The sequence below is a fragment of the Melospiza georgiana genome, chromosome 8 (assembly GCF_028018845.1).
Source record: "Melospiza georgiana isolate bMelGeo1 chromosome 8, bMelGeo1.pri, whole genome shotgun sequence".
Lineage (NCBI taxonomy): Eukaryota > Metazoa > Chordata > Aves > Passeriformes > Passerellidae > Melospiza > Melospiza georgiana.
Genome location: NC_080437.1, coordinates 22,915,331 through 22,937,617, shown reverse-complemented (window position 1 = coordinate 22,937,617; position 22,287 = coordinate 22,915,331). Strand labels below are relative to the sequence as shown.

At 35.3% G+C, this 22,287-nt stretch overlaps 1 protein-coding gene across 1 annotated transcript in view; it reads left to right on the top strand.

Annotated features, from left to right (window-relative positions):
* The window catches only part of ADGRA1 (adhesion G protein-coupled receptor A1), a 249,735-nt gene that overhangs the window by 82,495 nt on the left and 144,953 nt on the right, over nt 1-22,287 (top strand). Inside the window, exons 3-6 of the mRNA XM_058029388.1 lie at nt 10,351-10,422; nt 14,202-14,273; nt 20,663-20,734; nt 21,496-21,659. Of these exons, the coding sequence (XP_057885371.1) occupies nt 10,351-10,422; nt 14,202-14,273; nt 20,663-20,734; nt 21,496-21,659 (380 nt within the window). The remainder of the gene's footprint in view (nt 1-10,350; nt 10,423-14,201; nt 14,274-20,662; nt 20,735-21,495; nt 21,660-22,287) is intronic.

The following is a 22,287-nucleotide window of genomic DNA, read 5'->3' as shown; positions in this document are numbered from 1 at the left end:
AAAATTATTGTATGTATTATGTAATTTAAATACTTTGAAGCATTCTCTATGCTATTGTATTTTGCTGGTACAATATTCATTATCTTTATGCTCCACATATCTCATATAATCAAGATGTTTTTGCTTTTATATACATTATTTAATATATTATGAATTTAATAATAATAATATATATCTTTATATATCACATTAATTATCCTAGTATCTAAAAGTTTCATAGGAAGACTACAGAAGAATTAATACAATTACATTTTTTAGTAAAAATGAAGTTTGCAAATGATAATCATAAATCATAATTCAATAATTCATTTTGCTGGACAATAATGTCAAGAAACTGTTTTTATTTTTTGTCAGTCTAGTGCTGTGAAGTGTTTATGAGTAGGCACTGGATCCACCACCTTTTAAAAGGACAAAACGTGTGTATTTTTACTTGTGTAAAAGACTAAAATGTTTCAAAATGGGAGGAATGAATATAAGACACATAATTTTGTTAAATGTAATCCCAGGGAAATTTTTTAGTGGAAATACATCTTCAAAATTATTACAGTTGCTGCATGAACATGAAACAGTAAGAACATGACAAAAGCCAGGAATTTCTTCTTGAAATTGAGAGGATAGGAATGTAAGCAAAGGGAATGAAATGCAGGGTAAATTACTACTGGTTAAAAGTGAGAGAATTGATTAGAAACAGAATGAAAGAAAGTTGTGTTAGACAACTGCAGGCTGGAATGAAAGGTTATAATTTGCAGATCACTTTTGGTGTCAATTTAGAATTAAAAGCATCTTTCCTGTTGTTAGTGCAAAGCACTTGTACCATTAAGTAAAATGCCAGTTCCTCAGGGTCAGCTGTAGCTGCATTCCTGACCCAGAGCAGTCTAATGGTTTATGGGTTTAGATACATTTATTTGATGTAAGAGTTGTTATTCCAAGGAATTACTTTTAAATGCCTCTTAAAATGCAGGTCTGTAAGACTACTTGGCAGTGTTTCTTAGGAGTTTTGGATGAACTCTTGTTGTTGAGTCATAGTTTTCCTGCAGTATGAAGTTTTACTTTATGAAACAGTTCATTAGACACCAAAATTGTTCTTGACTTAGCACAAACTTTAAGACTTTTATCAGGGCATTTTATATTAGGAAAAAAATAAAAGCTATTCTATATAAAAAATAAAAATTAAATATTATATAAAAATTAAATATTGTGATATGTGACAGGAATATAAAATAAACTCACTTGTAAAGTTAGTTTATAGGACTGTCTAAATCATGAACGATTTCTTTTCCCTGGGATTTTTTTTGAAATGTACGTAACATAGTTTAGCTGTATTTCAGCACATCACTGAATTAAATTTATGGATATCTCAGCTTCTGTTTCCTGTTAGGACCACAAATAGTTCTCTTAGTCTGATGTGCAGTCAGCCAAGGTCAGCCCACCCCAATGATCTATCCATCTGAAATGTTATGTAGTGATGTCATTAAGATAACACTTGATTTGTGTCAGATGCTGTCATCCTTTAAGAAGACGTAGCAAGAGCAGATTTATAAATACACGTGTTAAAGTAGCCACCACAAAGTCCCTTTTCTTCCACCAGATTCTTGCTCAGCAATGAGGCTCTCCCAGAGCTCCAGCAGCCCTGGGGTTTGTTAAGAGGGCTGCTCACACCTAACCACCAGCTTTTGTGTGCCCCTATGCCTGGAGGAGGGTGTGCTGAGTAAACTGAATTATTTGTGGGAGAGAATAGCTGGATCCCAGGCCTGACCTAGGAAACCTGTGGAAATAAAGCACTGTTTCTGAGGGCCTGAGGGAGAGGCAGTGTGATGAAAGTAGAAGAGATGCCATGAAATAAGGTAAATAAGCTGGGAAAAGTTCTGTTGCTCTGTGTGGTGAGAAGGATTGATAAGGAGAGGATGCCTCACTGAACAAAACATGCCAACAGCTTTCAGCAATAATGTTCTCCAACAATAACATAGTTCTTCTTTCCCTGCATCCTTTTTTTGTGTTTTCTTTCCTGTTTCCTCCATTTTTTGGTGTTCTTTCAGGCTATGAAGACCTAGGAGTGTTCCTGTGGCCCCAGCTTCTATTGTGTTTTATTATGTCTGTGTTGATTTTTGTTTGGCTTTTCAATAATCTTTGCATATCCTAAGGCTGAATAACTGAAACTTTCATATAAGCAAAAGAAAATTTGTTTTAAAACCCTATGATTTTGCCTAAAACACCACTGGATGAAACAAGGCATGAAAATCACTGAAAAAGAACATTTCAAGTGGGACCAACAGAGACAGGTTAAGTATGTGCCAACTTATTATTTATAATAGAATATATTTTGACTTGAAATAATTATTTGCAGTTCTGAGATAGAAGAAATAAGATTTTTTAGTTTCTTTAAAATAATTTTTACTTGAAAATCTCAACATACACATGATATAGAATATAAAGTATATGGCAATGAATTTAAATAATGGGGAGATATTATACATTCACATAGAACCTCTGGTCATATTTTTCAGCTCATATGTAGTTTGCTCATCTGTATTTTACTTGAAATCTTAGCAAAAAGTATTTTAAAATTTCTGACATTTACCTGCAGGAAAGTGCAATTTTATAAAATGTGCCCTGAAAATACTCAGGGAGGTTCTGCAGAGGGCTCACATTAACCCCCATTTCTGCAGAAGACAATTCTGCATGCCTTCTCATTAGTACATGTGGTTAGTTTTTGAGAAACTAAAATTTGTCTGTGTTATTACCAAAGACCCAGTTTATATAAAACAGGACCTTCTGGGGAAGGATTCTCAGACCAGTCTTCCAGCAAGATTTAATTCCTCTGAGTTAAACTGCTTATAGACAATTCTTGCCTGTTATCCTAAAACTCCTTACTGGCAGTTTAAATTGACAGGATTTCTGTGCAATTAATGTTGCCTCTGACACTGACTGAATGAAGGGTTCAGATGGTTCCTGTATTTGTTTCCCCGCTCCTGTTCTGGAAAGGGCTTCCTTCTCTATACGATGCTGGAATGCATCTGGGCACTGCCGTGTTCCCAGGTAAACGGGAGCACCTGGAGATGGGTGGAGATCTCTGCAGTGTTGCCTTGTCCCCAGTGCTGCTCGTGTCTCCCATCATGAGCTGAATAATTACTGCAGGTCCCTGGACTCAGGGTCTATGTCAGTGTCCCTGTTCTTTGTGATATTGTTAATCAAGATTCTTTCTCTTTTGATGAAACTCTGAAGCAAAAGTAAGTAGGAAGAAAGATGGAGTTGCTCCTTGACATTTTTTTAATTGATTCAGCTTGGGTTTTGAAGTGTTCTACTTCTCTATTATGAAAACAGTAGAATGAAATAAATGCTCTAGGAAAGGTGATGCCTATTTTCTTGATCTACACTGACTAATAAACTGTCTTAATTTTGGCTCAAAAGTACTCCTAGATTAATCTGTGTGCCATCTGCAGGTACTTATTTTACGTTTGCACCTCAGGCTAAAATTCATTCCTCTTTTCTTTGGATGTTTTAAGTCCTGTAATCTCAAATTGAAATTCAATAACGAATCACTTGTGATTTTCCAGCTCAATCTTGATACAGTAACAGAAAAAGAATCAAATATTTCCTTAAAAAAGGCCCCACCCAAAGCTCCATGATACGATGGATGTATATTTTAAGGTTCTCTTATCTAACAAGAAACCACATTTTCATTGCATTTCTGATACTTGGTATATAAAGGAAAATCTCCATATTTTATTATGAAAGATTAATTCAGATGCACTTCTGAAAATTTTGGATAAATTTCCAGTAATTAATTCTATTTTTTGTACTACAATTCCAGAGTTTAAAATTTGACCTAGGAATGTTGAATACACAGTGCTGGAAATCTGTAAAGCCAAAGCAATGCAGTCTCAAAATGTGGAATAACTACTTCTTTCTCAATAGAAAGTGCGTTTTACCCACTTTCTATCTGTCTTACATTTTATTTGGTCTGTGTGTTTTGTTTAAAAAAAAAAAGGTTGAGCATACTTTTCCCCTGACTTTTAAATTTTCTTTACAGTTTTCTCACAGACTGGAATTAATCTCTGAACTCATTTATTTTTCTTCTTTTTTCTTTCTTCCCCCAATGATTAGATTTTTTGCGAGAGGCATGGGGCACATGTCAAGGAACGTAAGCCGTGCTGAACTGCCTTCTAGGCATGAACACAGAGAGGAGTCCCAGTAGGTGCAGAATTTAAGGAGGCCTCTGGCTCTTTGCAGCTACCAAAGGTTTCTGTGTTCCTCATGTCTCTCCACAGTTATGGACAGACACAAGTTCTGCCATTGTAATCAGCATAATGCCAGATCTGTCACTGTACTCCAAGGCCTTGGTGCCAGCAGGGAGGCATTTTCTGCTGGCACTGCAGAGTTATGGACGCCGAAACCCACTTTATCTGCTCTTAGCATTTATTTCTTCTGACCTTTCAGTCTTGCTTTAGCCCCATACAGTGGGGCTCCAAGTCACTGCTCCAAGTGACCCCTCCTTGGGGGCTGGGGGGCACAGCCACTCTGTCTTCAGTCCCCAGGTTAAAAGTGCCAAGCACCTGCTTCTGTGCCTAATGTGAGCTCACCACATATGTCTGGGTTTGTGGCATAAAAAAGTAAACATATAGGAACAGTTGCATATGCTTGGAATGCTGAATTTTTGTTTCTTAAAAGCATGCCAAAATAGAAGAATACGGAAAGCTAGATGATTTTTCTTCATTTGAAAATGCATTTAAATCTGAGCGATCAATAACAAAATGCTGAAAGTAGAGGCAGGTGCCAAACATCTTTGCACCTACATTCTGATTGTTCAATGCTATATTTAGAATGAAACTGCATTAATTAATCTTTTAAAATGTTATTTTTATCATATACATTATAAAAATGTATCAACAAATGTTGATTCTGACAGTCTATCTTTTTTTATCTTGTTTTACCAAGATTTTTTGTCATTTTTTTTCTTACTTGGCATGCTGCTCCTTCAGTTCAAATACCCTGAGTCTTACATTCTTGCTCTATGACTATTACTGTGAAAATGAAATAACTTATAAGATTCTATGGGATTCTTTGAGCAAGCAAACTACCATGAAGCCTCTCTCTGTTTTGTTTCAGCTGCCATTATTAGTACTTTGTTTTACACTTTTAGGCATGTTCCTAAATAATGAATAACTGCCAAATTACCACAGCACACTTGATGTGAATGAGTCATCAGCCTTAAATTAAAAACCAAAGTGTGATGACCTTTCTGTTGTTCTGCATGTCATAACTGCCATCAAGTGATGAGTCTGAAACCTCTGATCTGTCATTAGCACCTTGAGCAGACAGCAGTCATATTTTTGTCTAGTCCTTAGGGCCTATTGTTTTAGGGAATCCAACCAATAATGGCTTGGATTAAAAAGGGGAAATTAAAGGAAAATGCATCATCAGCATGCTAAGCAAACAAAAGACCTATAGCCTCTGTGTCTGGAAAGGCAGATCATTATTGGACAATTATTGTCCATATTACTGTGCATGTTTATGTTTATTATCTGATGTTTCTAACTGAAAAGTGTTTTGTCTTTATCTCTTGGAAGTTAACTGAGATGTAAGCATAACTTTTCTGATTCTGGAAAGTAGGTTAAATATCTGCTCTCATAATTTAAAAAAGATTAAAATAAAGACAACAAAAGAACTTCCATGGAAGCACCTTAGTTAATTTAGTTACTGATGATGGGACCAGGTAACTGATGTTTAAAGTTTAAAGTGATGTTTAAATCTGCCTATTTAATGAGATATGTTGGTTCAACAATGCATTTACCAACAATGAGATTAAAATAAGTTTTGATTATATCTATGCCACCAGAGTACAAGAAAGGTACTGGTTCCTGTACAGATGGGTACCTTTGAAATATTTTCAAAACTCATTTTGCCAATATCAACCTAATTGTTGTTTCTTGTATTCAGGAGTGCCAGCCCTGACTGTCACTGTCATGGTGGTAGAATAGGTGCTAACTATTATCTTCTATCACTGGCTATGCCTCTTTGCTACTGCAGTGACCATAATATTTTCTTCAGAGATCTCAAGTCTGCATTCATTTCTGCATTCATTTCTTGGGCAAAGGTGACATTTAGTTTAGCTGTAATATTTCACATGAGAAAGAAGTGGAAGATGTGACCTTATTTTTTTTGTTTTGTCTGTTGTTGTTTCATAGTAGTATGCAAAATGTGGAAAGTCAGTCATATTTCATTGGTATTTGGCATCTGCTCAACAACTGATTGCTCTTCTCAGAGCTTTTTTGGAAAGTTTGCAGCACCATAATGACAGCTTTCTAAACACAGATGTCCTCTTGGTACAACCTATAATTTTTTATGAAAGATGTATCAATGTCAGGAATTTGAACAAAGTACTGTAATTAGTTGAATATTCTTGTTATGAATATGTATTCAAAATATCTACAGTACTTATATTGTAAGTTGAAGAAAGAATATGCAATGTCTGAAGGCAAAGATGTAGGTACAAAACATCAGAATATAGTTTAAGATAAAGTGATTCCTTTGTTAATGGGCTGTCTATACTTCAGTGAACTTTTCCCCACTATGTTCTGTACTGTGTAAGTGCACACAGTGATCTTGAAGCATCAAGAATCTCAGGGATACATTCAGATAATCAGGGATTTGGCCACGGAAGATGTCTAACAGCTGAGAAGCCAGGACTAGTTACTAAATGTTCTTGTGATGTCCCATTAGTAGCCTGTTCCTCTTCTTTCATTTACCTCGCAGCTAAGCCATCAGGAAGTGAATACTTCGAACACAAATTCCCTCTCCTCAAGTCAGCTATTTTTCTTAGGGTTTCTCTTAAGAAAGTAAAAGTCAGTTGAGAGCTTAATGTGTAAATTGATAAAATTCCAGCAGCCTGTGGTTCTTAGTAAAGGAATCCTTGATTGTATTTACCTGTGGGCTTATTATTTGCAAATACCTACAAATAAGAAGACAGTGCTTAATGGTTGTTGGATGTAATTTATGTCAGTTCAGACTGGCAGGTGAAAAGGAAAATCTCCTCTGTAACCATTTGAGATTGTTTTTTAATGATAACACAGTCCATTCTATATTGTTCTTTTACCTATTTAGGTCAAGTTAAGATCAGAGTGCCCTGCAGGAAGTTTATCTAGCAACTCTAATGATATTAGCGGAAACATAGCTCAATAAATATTTTCCCATTTTGATTTTGTGCAGCTCTGCAGCCAGGATATAAGTGCTGCAGTTTTTATGACTATGGCTAACTACATGTAGTTTCCTTCTATCTGTACTTGTACATGGCACTTGGTTTTGATTTAATTTCAGGTCTACACTCCCACACCACTAATGACACGTCATTCAGATTCAGAATAGATACTTTAAAGATAGAATACAGCATCAGAAATGATGGAAAATCATAACTGTTAGTTAGAAAGTGCTTTCTTTTTGGACTTCAAATGGGTCATGCTGTGGTCATTGAATATTATGATACTGGGGTTCTTTCACTTTTCTCTTGCTTTTGGTTGATGATAAAATCACTTGTCTGGTCTATGTGCATGTGTGTGGTCCAGCCTGGGCTGCTCTTTGGCTTCTCTTGGATCATGACCTTTTGCCAAACCTCAGCAGTAGCTCTTGGGGAAAAAATGTAAACATACAACCAAATTTACTCTGGTTTCTTTATTTAGCTCAGTGCAAGTTAATTCTAATTGCTATAAGGCTTCAATATGACAAACTTTTTCCTAAATCAGAAAATGGGAGAAGCTAATTTAATAAGTTAATTGTAGTAATTTAGTAACAAATACAAGTGGCTGGGAATAAAATGGGATCTCCTAATGCAGAAGCATGAATTTTTGGTTTTTAGCAGTTGTTAAATTTTTATTTTTTAATTTTAATCACATTAAAAGAAATGCTCAAGAATCACAAGGAATAAAACACCTATTTTGTTAGGCCAGAATTATATGGAAACATTATGCAATAATACTAATTGCTAAGAAAGTGCCAGAATTGTGGGCAGTGTAATTATCTACAATTTTCTGAGAACATCCTTACAAAAATGACCTACCTATTTTAAGTGTAATTTCCAAAATGAGGAAGCCAGATGTCTTGTTTGTGACAGTGTAAGTGATAGACACTTTTCCATGTAATGGTCTACCTTCTACTAACATTAAATGACCTTTTTTTCCCTGTGGGTGATAGTTGAGGCTTAGGCTGGTTTTTCCTATGTGGTTACAAGTTATGGGGAAACAGGGCAGTTTCCATAAACAAGAACAGAGAAGATTTCAGTAAATGGAAGGCATTTTGTCTACTAGGTTATTTTGACTGTCATTAAAACTCACCTGTCAACAGTTTGCCACTTACCCTGACTATTTTATATTTGTTCTGAGCTGTTACCACTGGCTACGAGAGCTGATCGCTTTGCCTGATTGCAACTTTCAGAAGATTTAGATGAGTTGGCAGTTAACATAGAATGTATGTAATTGATATAAAGATTAATTATTAAAACTGGCAGTTTCCCCTACCTAAAATGCACATATTTGCATATGTACTGTGCTTCTTAAGTTGTTTACAATTGCATAAACACTTCAGTGTAAAACTTGAGATAGATTTTTGCTTTGTCTTATGAGTTATAAGAATATGGCTGTTCTATGATAAAAACAGTATTCTTCCAGTCATTTTTATATTGATTTACTCCTGCAAGCTAAATAACTTCTTTGACCTGAGTAGTTACATATTTAACATACTGTACAAGCAAGAGGAGTAGACACAAATGTTCAGTATTGAATATTTGAATGTTAAAAAAAAATGAGGCTTTGACTCACCCACAGAACAAAAACCCGAAATCATCAAAAGAATAAACACTTGTGTAGATTAATTTTTGCCAAACAAAAGACTCATCCTTGCAAGCTGACTCTGGAGAATGGTGTGCTGAACTTTTGTTTAAACAGTTTTATTTATGAGAAGGTGTGGAAAACTCACAGTTAAAGAAATGGTCAGAACTTCTTGAGTGAATGAAGAAAAAGAAAGATAAATCTAGTAGCTGCCTCTGATACCAGGGAACTAAGATGAAAATGTTTGACCACAAAATATTTTAAAAAAACCCTAAATCTTCTTCCAGTTCTTAAAGACTTCTTCAAGACTGTTAGTGTCTCAGGCTGAATGCTGAACTTGACTCTTAAAGAGTCCAGCTCAGATCTTGGTTAGGGAGAAATCACTCATCGACATTGTTTCTATGATAGAATGGGCATGAGATACAAGTTTTTGAAACTGTATTCAAGAGATGTACAAAAATGACTAGAAAAGTGCAGAAATATTTATGATTTTGACTTAGAAAATAAAATATATCCTTCTGGGAAAGAAATATTTGGGATGAAATCTTGCTGTATTCAGGCCAATCACAGGTAGTGAACTCAAGCTTTCAGCCAGAGTGCATTTTATCTGCAGTAAAAAAAGTTATAAATATTATTCCTATGTCTGTTGATCCATCCATGCTTTGGCAGAGTTAAGCAGTGTATGTGCTGTAATTTCTGAAGGTGGCCAGCCTGAGAATCAGCACTGAAATTAGTGAGCACCAGTTGCTCCCTATGAATTGCAAATTGTCAGAAGATGAGCACTGCCTACAAGAATTTACAACAGTTGTCTCCTAGGCCTGCTTATCTGGTTGCACTGAAGGCACTTCCTCAGGGTTCACATCACAAAAGTCTTTGAGACAGTTCAGCAGTGAATCTCTGTGGGGACTGAGCTGAGAGCAGTGCCATGGCCCCAAGCTCTGTGTCAAGAGCAGACAAGATTACTAATGCCAGTGAAATATTCTTTATCTGTAAAACAGCCAATGCTCTGGATTGTCAGCAAGTGCAAAATGAAGCACCAGTCTGCCAAATAGGAGAAAATGCCTGTATTTCAGAACAGAAACCTGACCTGTCTGTCTGTCTCACATGCCAACTGCTTTGCCTGCACTAGGTGGAAATGAGAAATTTATTAAGTGTAAAGTGCACAGTACAATGAATAAGCAAGCTAAAAGGCTCTTGCTTTGCTGACTAATTACTTCATTCACTCATTGATTAAAACATTTTTTCTTGGGTGAGAATGGCTGGTAGGCTTGTTTTGAAAAGAATGAATAGGAAAAGAAGAATTAAAGCAAACTGATTTTTTAAAAACATCTAAACATCTTAAACATCTTGCTTGGAAAAATATGTTTTTATAAGCTGTGGATGATGTACTGTTTTTGATGCTACTAGCTAAATTCTTAGTTTTAGCTAAGATAGATAAAGGTTAGAATTGCATTGCATTTCACACTCCACATGTGTAACAGTGGTAAAGTAGGTAAAATGATAATTAACTGCTCCTCCTATTATGTCTCTCTAGAGATCTGAAGAATAATTTGATCAGCACAATTGAGCCAGGGGCCTTCTATGGGCTTTCAGAACTGAAGCGCCTGTAAGTATTAATTCCATTTGAATTATTCTGAAAATTGTGTTTGTATCGACATTTCTATCCTTGGGCAACTCAAATATGCCACCAAGCAATAATCAAATAAGGGCACTGGCTGTAAAATAGAAAATCACACACTCTGCTTTTTACATTTACCATGCCTTTTTTCCCCTTCTTCCCCTTTGTTCTTCTTTTTCTTTTTCTTTTTTACCTTTTGCCATTTAAAATCATCAGTTTAATCTCTGGTAAGTGTACTAACACATGCACCCACAAAGGTAAAAGCATGCCTACTTAATGACTAAGCAGATGATATATCACTGTAGACATTAATCAGAAATAAACAGTAGACAGAAATAAACACTAAACAGTTCAGATGTGTGTGAACAATGGTTTGTGCTACGCTAACTTTTTTTTTTTTTGCTTTTATCATAAATCAGCCCTATCAAATACATTACTAGAAAGGAAACTTGTCATACTGTAGAGTTTGTCTACCATTTTCCATACCATCAGCCTTGACTTTGCTTGATATTTTTTTACTTTTATAACGGTTTTCTAAGGAAACACAATCTTACACACTATATTCCCTGTTCATCATTCTTGCAATTCTGTCTTGGAAAAGGCTCTCATAGTACTTTGAAAAGCACTGGTTGATTTTTAAACTATGTTTTAGAGGGTAAAAATATCTAAGTTAGTAGGATTCTACAGCTGGCATTTTTCCTTTAATTAACAAGGGCTACAGACCCTCCTTAGTTGTACTCAGCCTAAGGAAAAGTGAGATGAACCCTTTTTTAATTATAATTTTCCAAGTGACAGCTTCCAAATATCCGTGCACTGTCTAACTAGGCCATCAGCACATGCCAGGCATTTTCCAAGCCATCATGTGTGCTGTCTTACGAGAAAACCTATAAGAAAACGAGGATTATTTTAATGGGATGGGAAGATTTAGACAAGAAGGAGAAGCATTGCAAATAGAAACAGAAAAATAATTTTACAAATCCTCTGCTTTTCTGCTGTGTGGTAGTCTTGAGCCGCTGTGTGCTGGGAGCGCTGCAGAAGGTTTCTCTCTCTGATCTTGCTGTAGCTGTGTTTTCTAGTACCAGCCTCTCAGTTCCAGTGTGTTGCATAATAATGATGAAACCAGAGTAGCATATACATTTTTAACACAAATAAGATCATTAGGTTTGAAGCTTTCTTGCTGGCTCTGTGTGCAGGGGTAGCAGTAGGATGCAACAATCAGGATGAGCGCTAATTGTTGCTTTGGCCGTATGCTCTAATAACACAACCCTGACCTCTTGTGGGAAAACCAGGAAACCTGTGCACGTCTGGGCTGCTCATCCCCTGAATGCACAGGTGGAGCCTTTAGGTCAGCCAGGAGAAGGGAACAAAGGGAGAGGAACTCACCAGGCATTGGACAAGAGAGAAGAGTCTTCAGCGCAGTACAATTGGCAATGTTGAGTTTTGTCATGCCAAATCTCAAAAAACCTCCTTGCTGACATGCACAAGAAACACTGGGAGCAATTTAGAGACACAATTGTTTAATTGCTGGACTACCACATTTGATACAAATCTGTGTAGTTCCATGGTAAACGAGAAAATATCTTCCCTCCTTCAGTGTGCAACTGTTGGGAGGGAGACAGTAGAGCAAAAGGAATAAATAGTGTAAACTCCTGTTGAATATTGAATACAGTAATTGCTTTAAGACTAGGCATTCATATCTCTTTATTTCCCATGTAAAATATAAATGATGCTGAGAAAAGCAGAAGCTGATGTAATGTGGGCAACTGCAAGACAAATGGCTATGGCAAGTCAGACAGACAAGCCACAGGCTGTCAGAATGTTTTCTGTGAATAATTTGGAGATCTGTTATTATTTGTATGACAAACTGAATTATTTCCAGGGCTTCCCCAAAAAGGTACACACAAAATTAATGGAAATTGAGAAATTATGAATCACTAAAATTATGGCATTTGGTTATTCAACACAGAAGAGTTATTTTCTCTAACATCAACTTTGTGAGTCAATATTAGTAAGTTAATGTTTAACTCCTGAAAAGGAGCACCAGCTTTGTACATTATGGACTGAATTGTGTTTAATGTAACAGGTATTAGTCTGGGGAAAAGTGTAGCAAGTTGCCTTTTCTTTTTGCTAATGTTTTTTTTTTTTGAAAATATGTTTTACAATACAGAAATTTCAGACACTGCTATATAACTTCTTATGAAAATAGCACTTACTGAAGTAAACTTTGAGAAAATAACATTATTCTTTCATTTTGGTAAAAATGTGATTTTAGTGTGTGCCTGTCTTAAAGAAATATGCTCCCATATTAATTATTATAGACAAAATCTGCTTTTGCTACCCAGCTTATGCCCCACATTGTGATGCAATTGTTCCATATGTGTTCAGACTTTGCCTAAACAAAAGCAAAGCATTATATAACCAAGAATTCTGGGTAGGTTTTTTTGTATCTTCTAATGGAAAATATGTAGATGCATATATATATATATATGTATGTATTTGTCTTAAATTTGCATTTTTAGAGTTCCTATGTAGCTTTTATGAGGAGAACTTAAAGAATAATGCTAACATGAAATTAATGCACTATATTGCATCCTCAGCTGTTCTCTACTTAATATCCTTGACAAGCATTTAAGAAATATTTTCATTCTAATGTGAGGTTTCGTCATATACTTGCACAACAATATATTCTTTGTCTGATAGAAGACAACTTCATAGTGAACTCTAAAGAGATTGCCTTCATTTTCCAGCTAATTGAATGTGTTCCCATGAAAGCAGTAACTGGATTTGTCAAACTGCAACCTTTAGTCTTCCATTTGATTACTTTAGTATTCTCATGTATCAGTAGAAAAATATGGAATCTGCATAATGTAGTAAAGGAATCAGAAAACTACCTCTAAAAAATACATTCAAATCAATTTTAACATTTTTCCTGGATGCATGATCACTTAAAATCCTTGCATAGTTGCAATTATTTTTAAAAAAAATGTACTTGGTGAGAAGGAACATTTGGGTCAAGGTTGAAAACCAAATACATAAAAATCAAACTCTAATCTACCAAGGGGCATTATTCATGGCTTTATCTCAATATGATTGCTTATATCTGTTTTTGTCTCCTTCCTGCAAGCATCCTGTACACTATGTTGTGTGTATGGCTTATACAGAAAACATTTCTTCACTTTCTGCAGGCAAAAGTTATGGAATGTAATGCCTTTTACTGTTTGTGCTCTCAGAAAGCCACAGTATTGCTCTTTTAAGAGCTTGCCAAGTGCTTATCAAAACTGACCTCACTAGCTCAAAAATTAATTGCCTTCTGGTGTCTGTGATTTCAGCAAGAAAGGCTCCTGTTAATGAGATGAAACATGAGTAAACAGTAAAAAAAAAAAAAAATCAGTTTTGGCTGAATATTGCATGGAACAAAATACATAGTAAACTTCCCAAGTTAAAAACTGCAGGTGCTAATAACTCTGATCAGGAAAATTCTGTATATTTGTAATATTATTTTGCTTTCATTTACTGCATATGTATAAAATCCCATTTTAATACAATTAGATGTTGCAGTATGATTTGTGGAATATTGTTCAATACTGTTAATATAAAAGTTATTTAATCTATTTAATTCAGTTACATTAAATTATGGGAAAAGGGTTTATTTCTCATTTGTCTCTAACTTTTTAAGTATTAAAAATATAGATGCTTTGTGTGATTACGTAGGTGTGTATATAAATAAGACAGACTTAATGTTTTATGGGATTTTTTGTTTGTTTCAGGGATCTTTCAAATAACAGAATTGGTTGCCTAACACCAGAAATGTTTGTAGGACTTAATAATCTTCACAAACTGTGAGTATAACACCAGTTTTGTTTTAAACAGAAGAAATCTCAACGGTCACATTACTGACCTGAGTATAGTTGGCAAGAATTACTTTATAAGAAAGTTGTAGGTTTTGTACTAAAAGGCCCCTGTCCTGAGCCTTTGATTGTGATGAGTTGAGATTTTAAATTTTTTTTTTCTCTACTTGAATTGTAAAATCTATCATAAATGCAAAGAATTAAATTTCATTTCCATATAAAAAACAAGGCTAAACATGAAATTTCTGTTTGCATGTCTAAGAAACAATTAAAGTAAGTTGGCTGTAAATTTTCTGGCTGGGAAAGAGAAAATTCATAGGAAGAATCCTAGTTTAAATGGATATTTGGCAGAGCCCAGTAGGGCCCTGTATCTTTGTTCAGATCTGTCTTCATTCCTGAATGAGAAATAAATTCCTATACTGCATCCTATAGTATAGTCATTCCTATAATATTTGACAAATCTCATACTTTCTTTTCGTCTTCTCCAGCCAGTTATGGCATTTCCTTTGACAAAAAGGGAAGTCTTTCTAGAAAGATCTGCCATGAGGTCAAGATAACACCAGGTAAAAGGCTGAAGTCTGGCACACTTACAGATCCCAATTATGAGAGTAACTATGCCAGGTCTTCTGTGATGGAAACAAATGAGAACAGATGATGGGAAGAGCCTCGGTAGCACATAATGAACAGGTGCAGCCTGCCCCTCTTTTTACTCATCTCAGATGATGTGCCAAATTAGGCAAGCCCAACTCAGCTATTGAGAATTTCTATCTCTGCTTTTGTTGTGCACAGTGAACAGGACTGTGGCTATAAAGCCAGATTACCTTGGAAGGTAAATTTAATTCAAGATGGTGAAGTCACATTATTAAATGGAATGTGTTTCTAGTTGTTAGGAACAGACTCAATAGAAGCTCTTCAAATCCATGTTCTCTCAGAAAGATCTGAAATTTCCAATCACAAGTCTGCAAGACCCCATCTTAAAAGTTAAGTAGAAGTTCAGTACAGAACATTGGTCTCTTGGTGGCAAAGAGCAGAAATTCATTCCCAGAGAGTGCACAGCAGTTGGTCTGTGACAGTGTTTGGCTGTACTATCCGTTTTCTCTGAAGCCCAGGAAAGAATGTGGCAGTGTTATCTCCACACCCTTCACCGATGCCAGAGATGCTGGGAAAAGGCACAATGTGCAGGCTGACTGCCCATGGTTACTGGGCTGATCAAACCACACCATTACAGTTTCTTTAGAGATTTGCTATATACCTGCTCCTTCTGGTAGCCCGAGTATCTGTCCCAGCATTGGCAATTTTTTTTCTGAGCTGTAAGGACCAGAGAGACTCACCAGTTCCCTCTACACAGTCATTAACTATATTTTCTTGCATCTACTCTCTTTGTGGGTCTGACTTTGACCCACATTTCCTTTTGAAATGGCTGTGTTTCCAGATCTTGCTGTATCATTTTCCTTCTGAGGCACCAGTTTATAACAGAAATTTGAATGAGACATTTCTTAAGTGTAGCTCCCAAGTGGCAGTCTAATAGCATTTTTCACGTTGAATTATGTTATTAAATTAATTACAAGTCTCTTCATGTTTAAGAGGGTTCATCTCTTCTTGTTCTCCTTATTTTGACCAAACGTTGGTTTTGTTATTGCCAGATTTCATACTCACATTCTCTTAATGCAGTGAGGCAGAGTCATTGTGGAAAGCTCTAAATGCAACAACTCAGAAGACCATTTTGGCAGAGCATCAGCAATGTCTTACTCCTCTCCTTTCCACCTTGTCCATTATCTTACTTTGCTTTACAGTAAATGCACTTAACACCAGGTCCTTCACGCTTTTGTGGATATGATGTCCATGCTTCAGTGAAAAAATTATGATTCTGGTAACTGGAGACCTCTTAGTCTAGCCTCTTTCTATTTTATAAGTGAGTTTTGAAAGAAAGAAAGATGGAAAAAAAAGTTGGCAAATCAGATTTTGTTAAAAAATCAATATGTGGCTATAGATGCTTCATAATTTAATCATATAAAGAGATCTTTAATCTTAAAAATCATAGTAATATATATGTAGGCTGTCTATAATATCTACTCTTTAATAATCTCTTAGTTAGAATAGAGTAGTATTGTTGAAGTATCTTTCGCACCATGTCTTGGCATACTTTTCAGATTTTAAATTCTTCTTTCCACTTTGCTAAACTTTTCCTGTTATCTTCTCTCCAGTTCTTTGATCTTTTAAAAATTTGAAATATTTTTTTCAAAATTTAAGATTTGGCTGTTAATCCATTTAGTCTACCTTCCATTTTTCTTATTTGGGTTTTAAATTGCCTTTCTACCACTGACCTAATAAATAGGTCCATCCTGCATTGTAGTCTGTGTGGCCTAGTTCTTTATTAATTACTTTATTTGTTTTATTAATAGTAGTATTTCAAAAATCTGTCCTTAGGAAATCAGAGGCTTAGTAATAGTTTAGTCTACCTTATCCTTTCATCTGAAGTGAACCATTTCACAATTGCTGTGTCAAAAGCTACAGCTGCCTTGCAGGGATTGTCCTCCTTACCAAACCAACGCCCAGAGTACCACCACTCTTGTTGGGTCACTGAGTATTTTGTGAAGAAATACAGCCACAGTCCCAATCAAGAGGAAATGTCCCCTGCCATTCAGAGTATCACATGTTCCTTGATCTCAGAAATCTCATATAATGTCCTAAAGCTGGTAGTAATTATTTTGGACTGAGATCTCAATTTGCCTGTGGTGTAAGAAGTGGTCATTGTTAGTGGACTGCAAGCTGATGCTGCCTGGTACTTTTCTAACATTGTAGCTTTGTTTGGCTTGAAAGTTTATGAAGAACCATACTTTTTAAACATGTTTTAAAGACAATCGGTCACCTTTCTGTTCCTACTGATACCTCTGAATTGTGTTTACTTGCCATTTGAGGAGTATGAGAAGGCTGTTCTCTGGAAAGGTTATGGAGAAGCATTTACTCAGTGCAGCATCAGTGTTTGTAACGAGGAAAAGACGACAAGTTATTGAACATGGAACTGGTTTCATAGCCATTTACTGAAGGAGAAATATAATGATGTATAGATGTGTGTTGATTTATGTAGTTGTTGATTTGGTAATTAGAGCTCTCCTGTGTTATGTTAGCAGAGATGAAGTACAGAAGCATCTTTGCAGGCTGTTATCAGAACCAGTAGGGAGAGCCGTGAGTCCACTGGATGGAGCAAAGGACATAAATCTTTTCATGTGCCTTCTGTGAAGTACAAATATGGGATTTTCTTGTACTGTTTACAAGCACAAATGCCAGGTGAAACAAAATAACACGGTGTGTTTCACTCAATCTTGTAAATCTAATTCAGTTTGGAAAAAAAATGGAGTTAGAGCTGTAAAATCAGCTCTAGGCCCAAACTAACACAGTGTGGTTTAGCCCAGTGATGTGATGCATAAATCTAAACTGAGTACAGTAAAGACATGTTAAAATACTTCATAAAAAGGATGATGAGGATTGCTTGGGCTTTCAGGGATAATGCAGAAACCCTTCAGTGGGCTGGGTGGTTTTGTGCAGTCTAGTTTAGAACAGGATAACCTACAGAATTCTTGATTAAAGAAAAAATCAATTAGTAGTGTCATCTGGTATTGTTTTTAAACAGGCCAGCACACAGAAACCACAAGAAATGGTCAGCTTCTTGATGATGTAGAGAAGACTTTTATTCCATTGTAATCAGGAGGTGTATGTCAGGGAACAGAAATTGAATTCAAGTAATCCAAGTTACTAATGAAACCTTAAATCCCATACTGGCCCTGAAATTACTGCAGCCAGTGACTTCTGATTATGTTCCTTGAGATTGATCTAATTTTTACACCCTCTTGGATTTGATGGTTTTTACTCCGTAAAATGATTTCAAAATGCTTTGACGTCATAGGACAAATGCAGCTGGCAGTGCCTCAGTATGAGAGTAGATTTATTACATTTTGTAAGATACTAGTTTACCTCTTTTGGCTAATATATTGCCCTTTGGCTGTGTTTATGCTGTAATGAGGCGCACATATTCTAACTAGGAGTGACATAATTGAATGCAACAAATCTTCCAAATCTCTTTTGGACCCAATGTTTCAGTGCTTTGTTCCAGAATTAAGTATGCAAATATATTTTGGCTAGGTAATGGAGCTGCTATCTACATTAATTCTGTTTATATTTAATCTAAGTATTAAGAGCTGTGGAATACTGGGATGATGCCACTCTGCTGATACACCAGACTTCATTTATTTAGTCCCTCATAAATTGTCTTCTGAGGTTTCAAAATGTTGCAGCCTGGAATCTATTTCAACAAGTAGCTACTGCTGGTTCTTCCCTTTGGAGGTTCAAACCCAAACTTTATCACTGCTTCCAATTGTTTGATTAAACTATATCTGATTTACTCTTCATCCTGTCTCTGAATCATCAGCAGCAGTTAGCTTTGTGATAATATTATACTGCAAAATCTTGTGTGACTTGATGTCATTGCACCAAGTAATCACTTTGCATGGTGCCAGAAATCAAATAAAACCACTAACAGTTAATCAAGCAGACCCCATTTCGGCAAATAAGGAAATACAGAATGTAACCTGCCCTCTCTGTATTTCTCTTGTCATTTTTTACACCTCCTATCCCATTTTGCCTTTTTTTTTTTTTTTTGCACAGATCAATCTGTTACCATTGCATTTGACTTTTGCTTTTTAATGCTGCTCTTCAGAGGGAAGCATTCTTCATATTCATATATTTCTGCTTCTGTCTATATTCTGCCTCAAATGGTACTTTGACACATGTAACTCTTTTTGACTGTTTTGTGGCATTTGTCATTTACATTGAAACTTTTGGTAGAAGTGCTTTATTAATTTCTGTAAAAACACAAAAACACATATATTGGTATATGAAAAACAAGTTTAGGACTTTCTAAGTAACAATGAAATGTTTTATCTCTGGTAAAAGTGAAATCACATCATTCTATTAATGGAGTGAGTTAATGGCATAGTAAGTGCTATAAGCTTTGGAGTGCATTAATTTGTTGCATTTGAAATATTTGCAAAAGAGATGTTACTGACATTTTAGAATAAATAATCTTTTAAATGAAGCTAGAGTGGGGTTTTAGGATATCTGAAATGGATAAATTTTACAACAGTATATATTTGACAATATTTTAATATATAATGTAAATTAAGTGCACTAAAAAATAGGTATTTACAGAGTACTGCATCAGCTCAGAAATGCATGAGTTATTTGGGTGATTTGAGAAGATTTCTGAAATTTTTGTTAAAGAGCAATCTATTTCCACTGGTGGATATCCAAATATTGTAGTTTTGTTTCTTGGACATAGAAATGTGTTGCATTTTGATTTACACAGCCCTGTGAACATGACCCTAGTCTTCTACTTATTAGTAGTAATATGGAAACTTCAAACCAGGTCATTGCCAGAATAATATGAAAAGTTGAATTGCTGGATTTCTGCTGATGGCACTGTCAGGAGCTCAATTATTCCAGCACTTGGTAAAAAAGAATTCTGAAATTTTTCTGGTAACTGAATTTTTGTAACCAACTTTGAATTCAAACATATGGTGTTCAGGCACTGGACAGAACATATCTCAGTATTTCATAAGTAGGTAATTCATATGCTCTGAAATCTTGATCTTAGATGTGCACTAATTTTTAAGTTTATGGGTAGAGAAAAAGACATTATTGCTTGACAATTAAGCATTTAATTTTTGTATTACTAAGGCACTGGCAGAGCAATACTGTTTAACTATGTAAAAGTGAATTGCCTCTGTTTGCAAGTATTCAGCCTGAGCCATTCAGCCATCAAGACAAGAAAGAGTAGAGCAGTAATTAAAATGGAAATGACCTAATTTAAGGATGGGAAAAATTGGTGTGTTTAAAGTCCTTTGTAATAAAACTGTTTGTGTAGTCACTTTGAAAACTCATTACTGTTTTAAGGAAATGCTTGAATTCTTTGGAACATTACTAAATTAAGACACTGTTTTTGTTTCTTTAGCTTGTAGACATTCTGACTATACAATAAAAATACAAGTCTCATTGGCTAATTATTTTATTAATATTTTCACTCAAATTCTAGAATATTCTCTTCTCAAATTCTCTTCTTTTAAATATGTAGAAGTGTTCCTCTTTATGAGACCAAGTGAATTGTATGTATTTCTGCTGCAAAAATAAAACAAGAGTCTGTGAATTGATTTAAATATTACTGTCACCTACCAAAGCCAAACAGCAATGCACCAAATTTAAATGTTTTTACTATTGTCAAGAAAGCAACTTTTTAATTAGCATTGGGAAAATGATATTCTGTAACAATTTTCTTTTCTTCTTGCATTTGTTGTAACCAACAGTAAATTGCTTTCTTTTTTCCCCAGGAATTTGTCAGGGAATATTTTTTCAAGTCTCATGAATGGACTTTTTTCTGAGCTGCTAGCTCTGAAAGCCCTGTGAGTATCCTTCCTTTTGTGTGTAATCTGAAGTACTTCAGAAACACATTAGAATAAACATAGCAGAGTTGAATATGAATTCAAGCAGGATTGGTTTTAGAGACGCATTCTAAAAATAAAAGCTGCAGTGTTTTGTTACCCATGTCTGGCTCACTGTTGATGAGCTGCCATCTTTACCTGTTGCAGGAAAATGGATAGCACTGATAATTCAGCTCCATTCCTGACTAGCCCGGTCTGGTCCTCCTGACTAGAATCCCTTTTTTTCTTTTCTTTTTACTTTAAAATCTTATAATTTTCCATGGTTTCATGCATTAAATTTTATTAGGCCTCTAATTGCACAAAACCAGTAATGTTAAATATTTTTCCTGGAATTGTGCTAACATTTCCCAGTTATTGATATTAATTGTGCTTGCCTAAGATTTCAAAGTGTATACTGAATCTTTCTACTTAGAGGGGTTTTTAGTAAATTTAGGTATGTTATAGTATGATTTCTGCAGTAACACAGACCCAAAATTATTTCAGTAGTCAATGATGTTGTCCTGGAACCAAACCCAGAATTTTTCTATAATATTATGAAAGTAATAAACAGTGGGACAACGTGTATTGGTTATAGTATCTCAGAGTATCTTTGAATTCATGCTTCCATAGTTATGCATTAATCTAGAATTCTCTTTCAAATTAGATAATCTGAGTCTAGCAGAAGAAAATATATTCATGGAAACTGCATGTTTACCAATTGTGGTCATTCTTTGCCTTTGTAGACATTTCAACACTGATTCACTGATTTGTGACTGTAACCTGAAATGGGTCTTGCAATGGGCCAGAAATGCTTCAGTGCGAATAGCAGAGGAAACAGTTTGTGCTTACCCCAGTGCTTTACATGGACTGTCCCTTTATAACCTGAAGGAAAACCAGCTGATCTGTGGTGAGTTGTACTCTCATTTAGCATTGCAAATTGAAGTGGAACCCAGAGAAAATATCGAAAACCCAGAAATTAGGCAAAAAGCCAAAATAAAAATTAATAAATCTGACAGGTGTTTGACACAGAAGTTACACGTGAGAATGAATGAGACAAGAAAAAAATAGAAATTTCTTATTTCGTATCTCAAGAGCATCACTGTTCTGCAATGTATTCAGTAATATGCAATTATGACATAGAACATTTAACTATGATGCTGGTTCTACATTATATTCTTCATGAAACTGAGGATTCCTACCTGAGTTTATATAATGTTTATTTCAAGTTATCTGAAAGACTGATATTGATGTAAAATTTAATTCTTGATTTTTTATTTTTATCAACCTGTAACTATACATTTTATCAGTGCTTCCTGGGGGTGAACAGAATTCTTACAGTGAGCTTCAGTTGGGTGAATTCTGTATGGAGATGTAGAAGTTAAATGTTTTTTGGATATTTTTCACCATAGCAAACATGATAGATGTGGTATGAAGGAGAAAGCAAAAAGGTAAAAAGAAAACTCATTTCACATTGGGCTTTGTCTATCAATGAGCAGATTAAACCAGAGATTTTAAAAAGTATCACACTGCCTAGA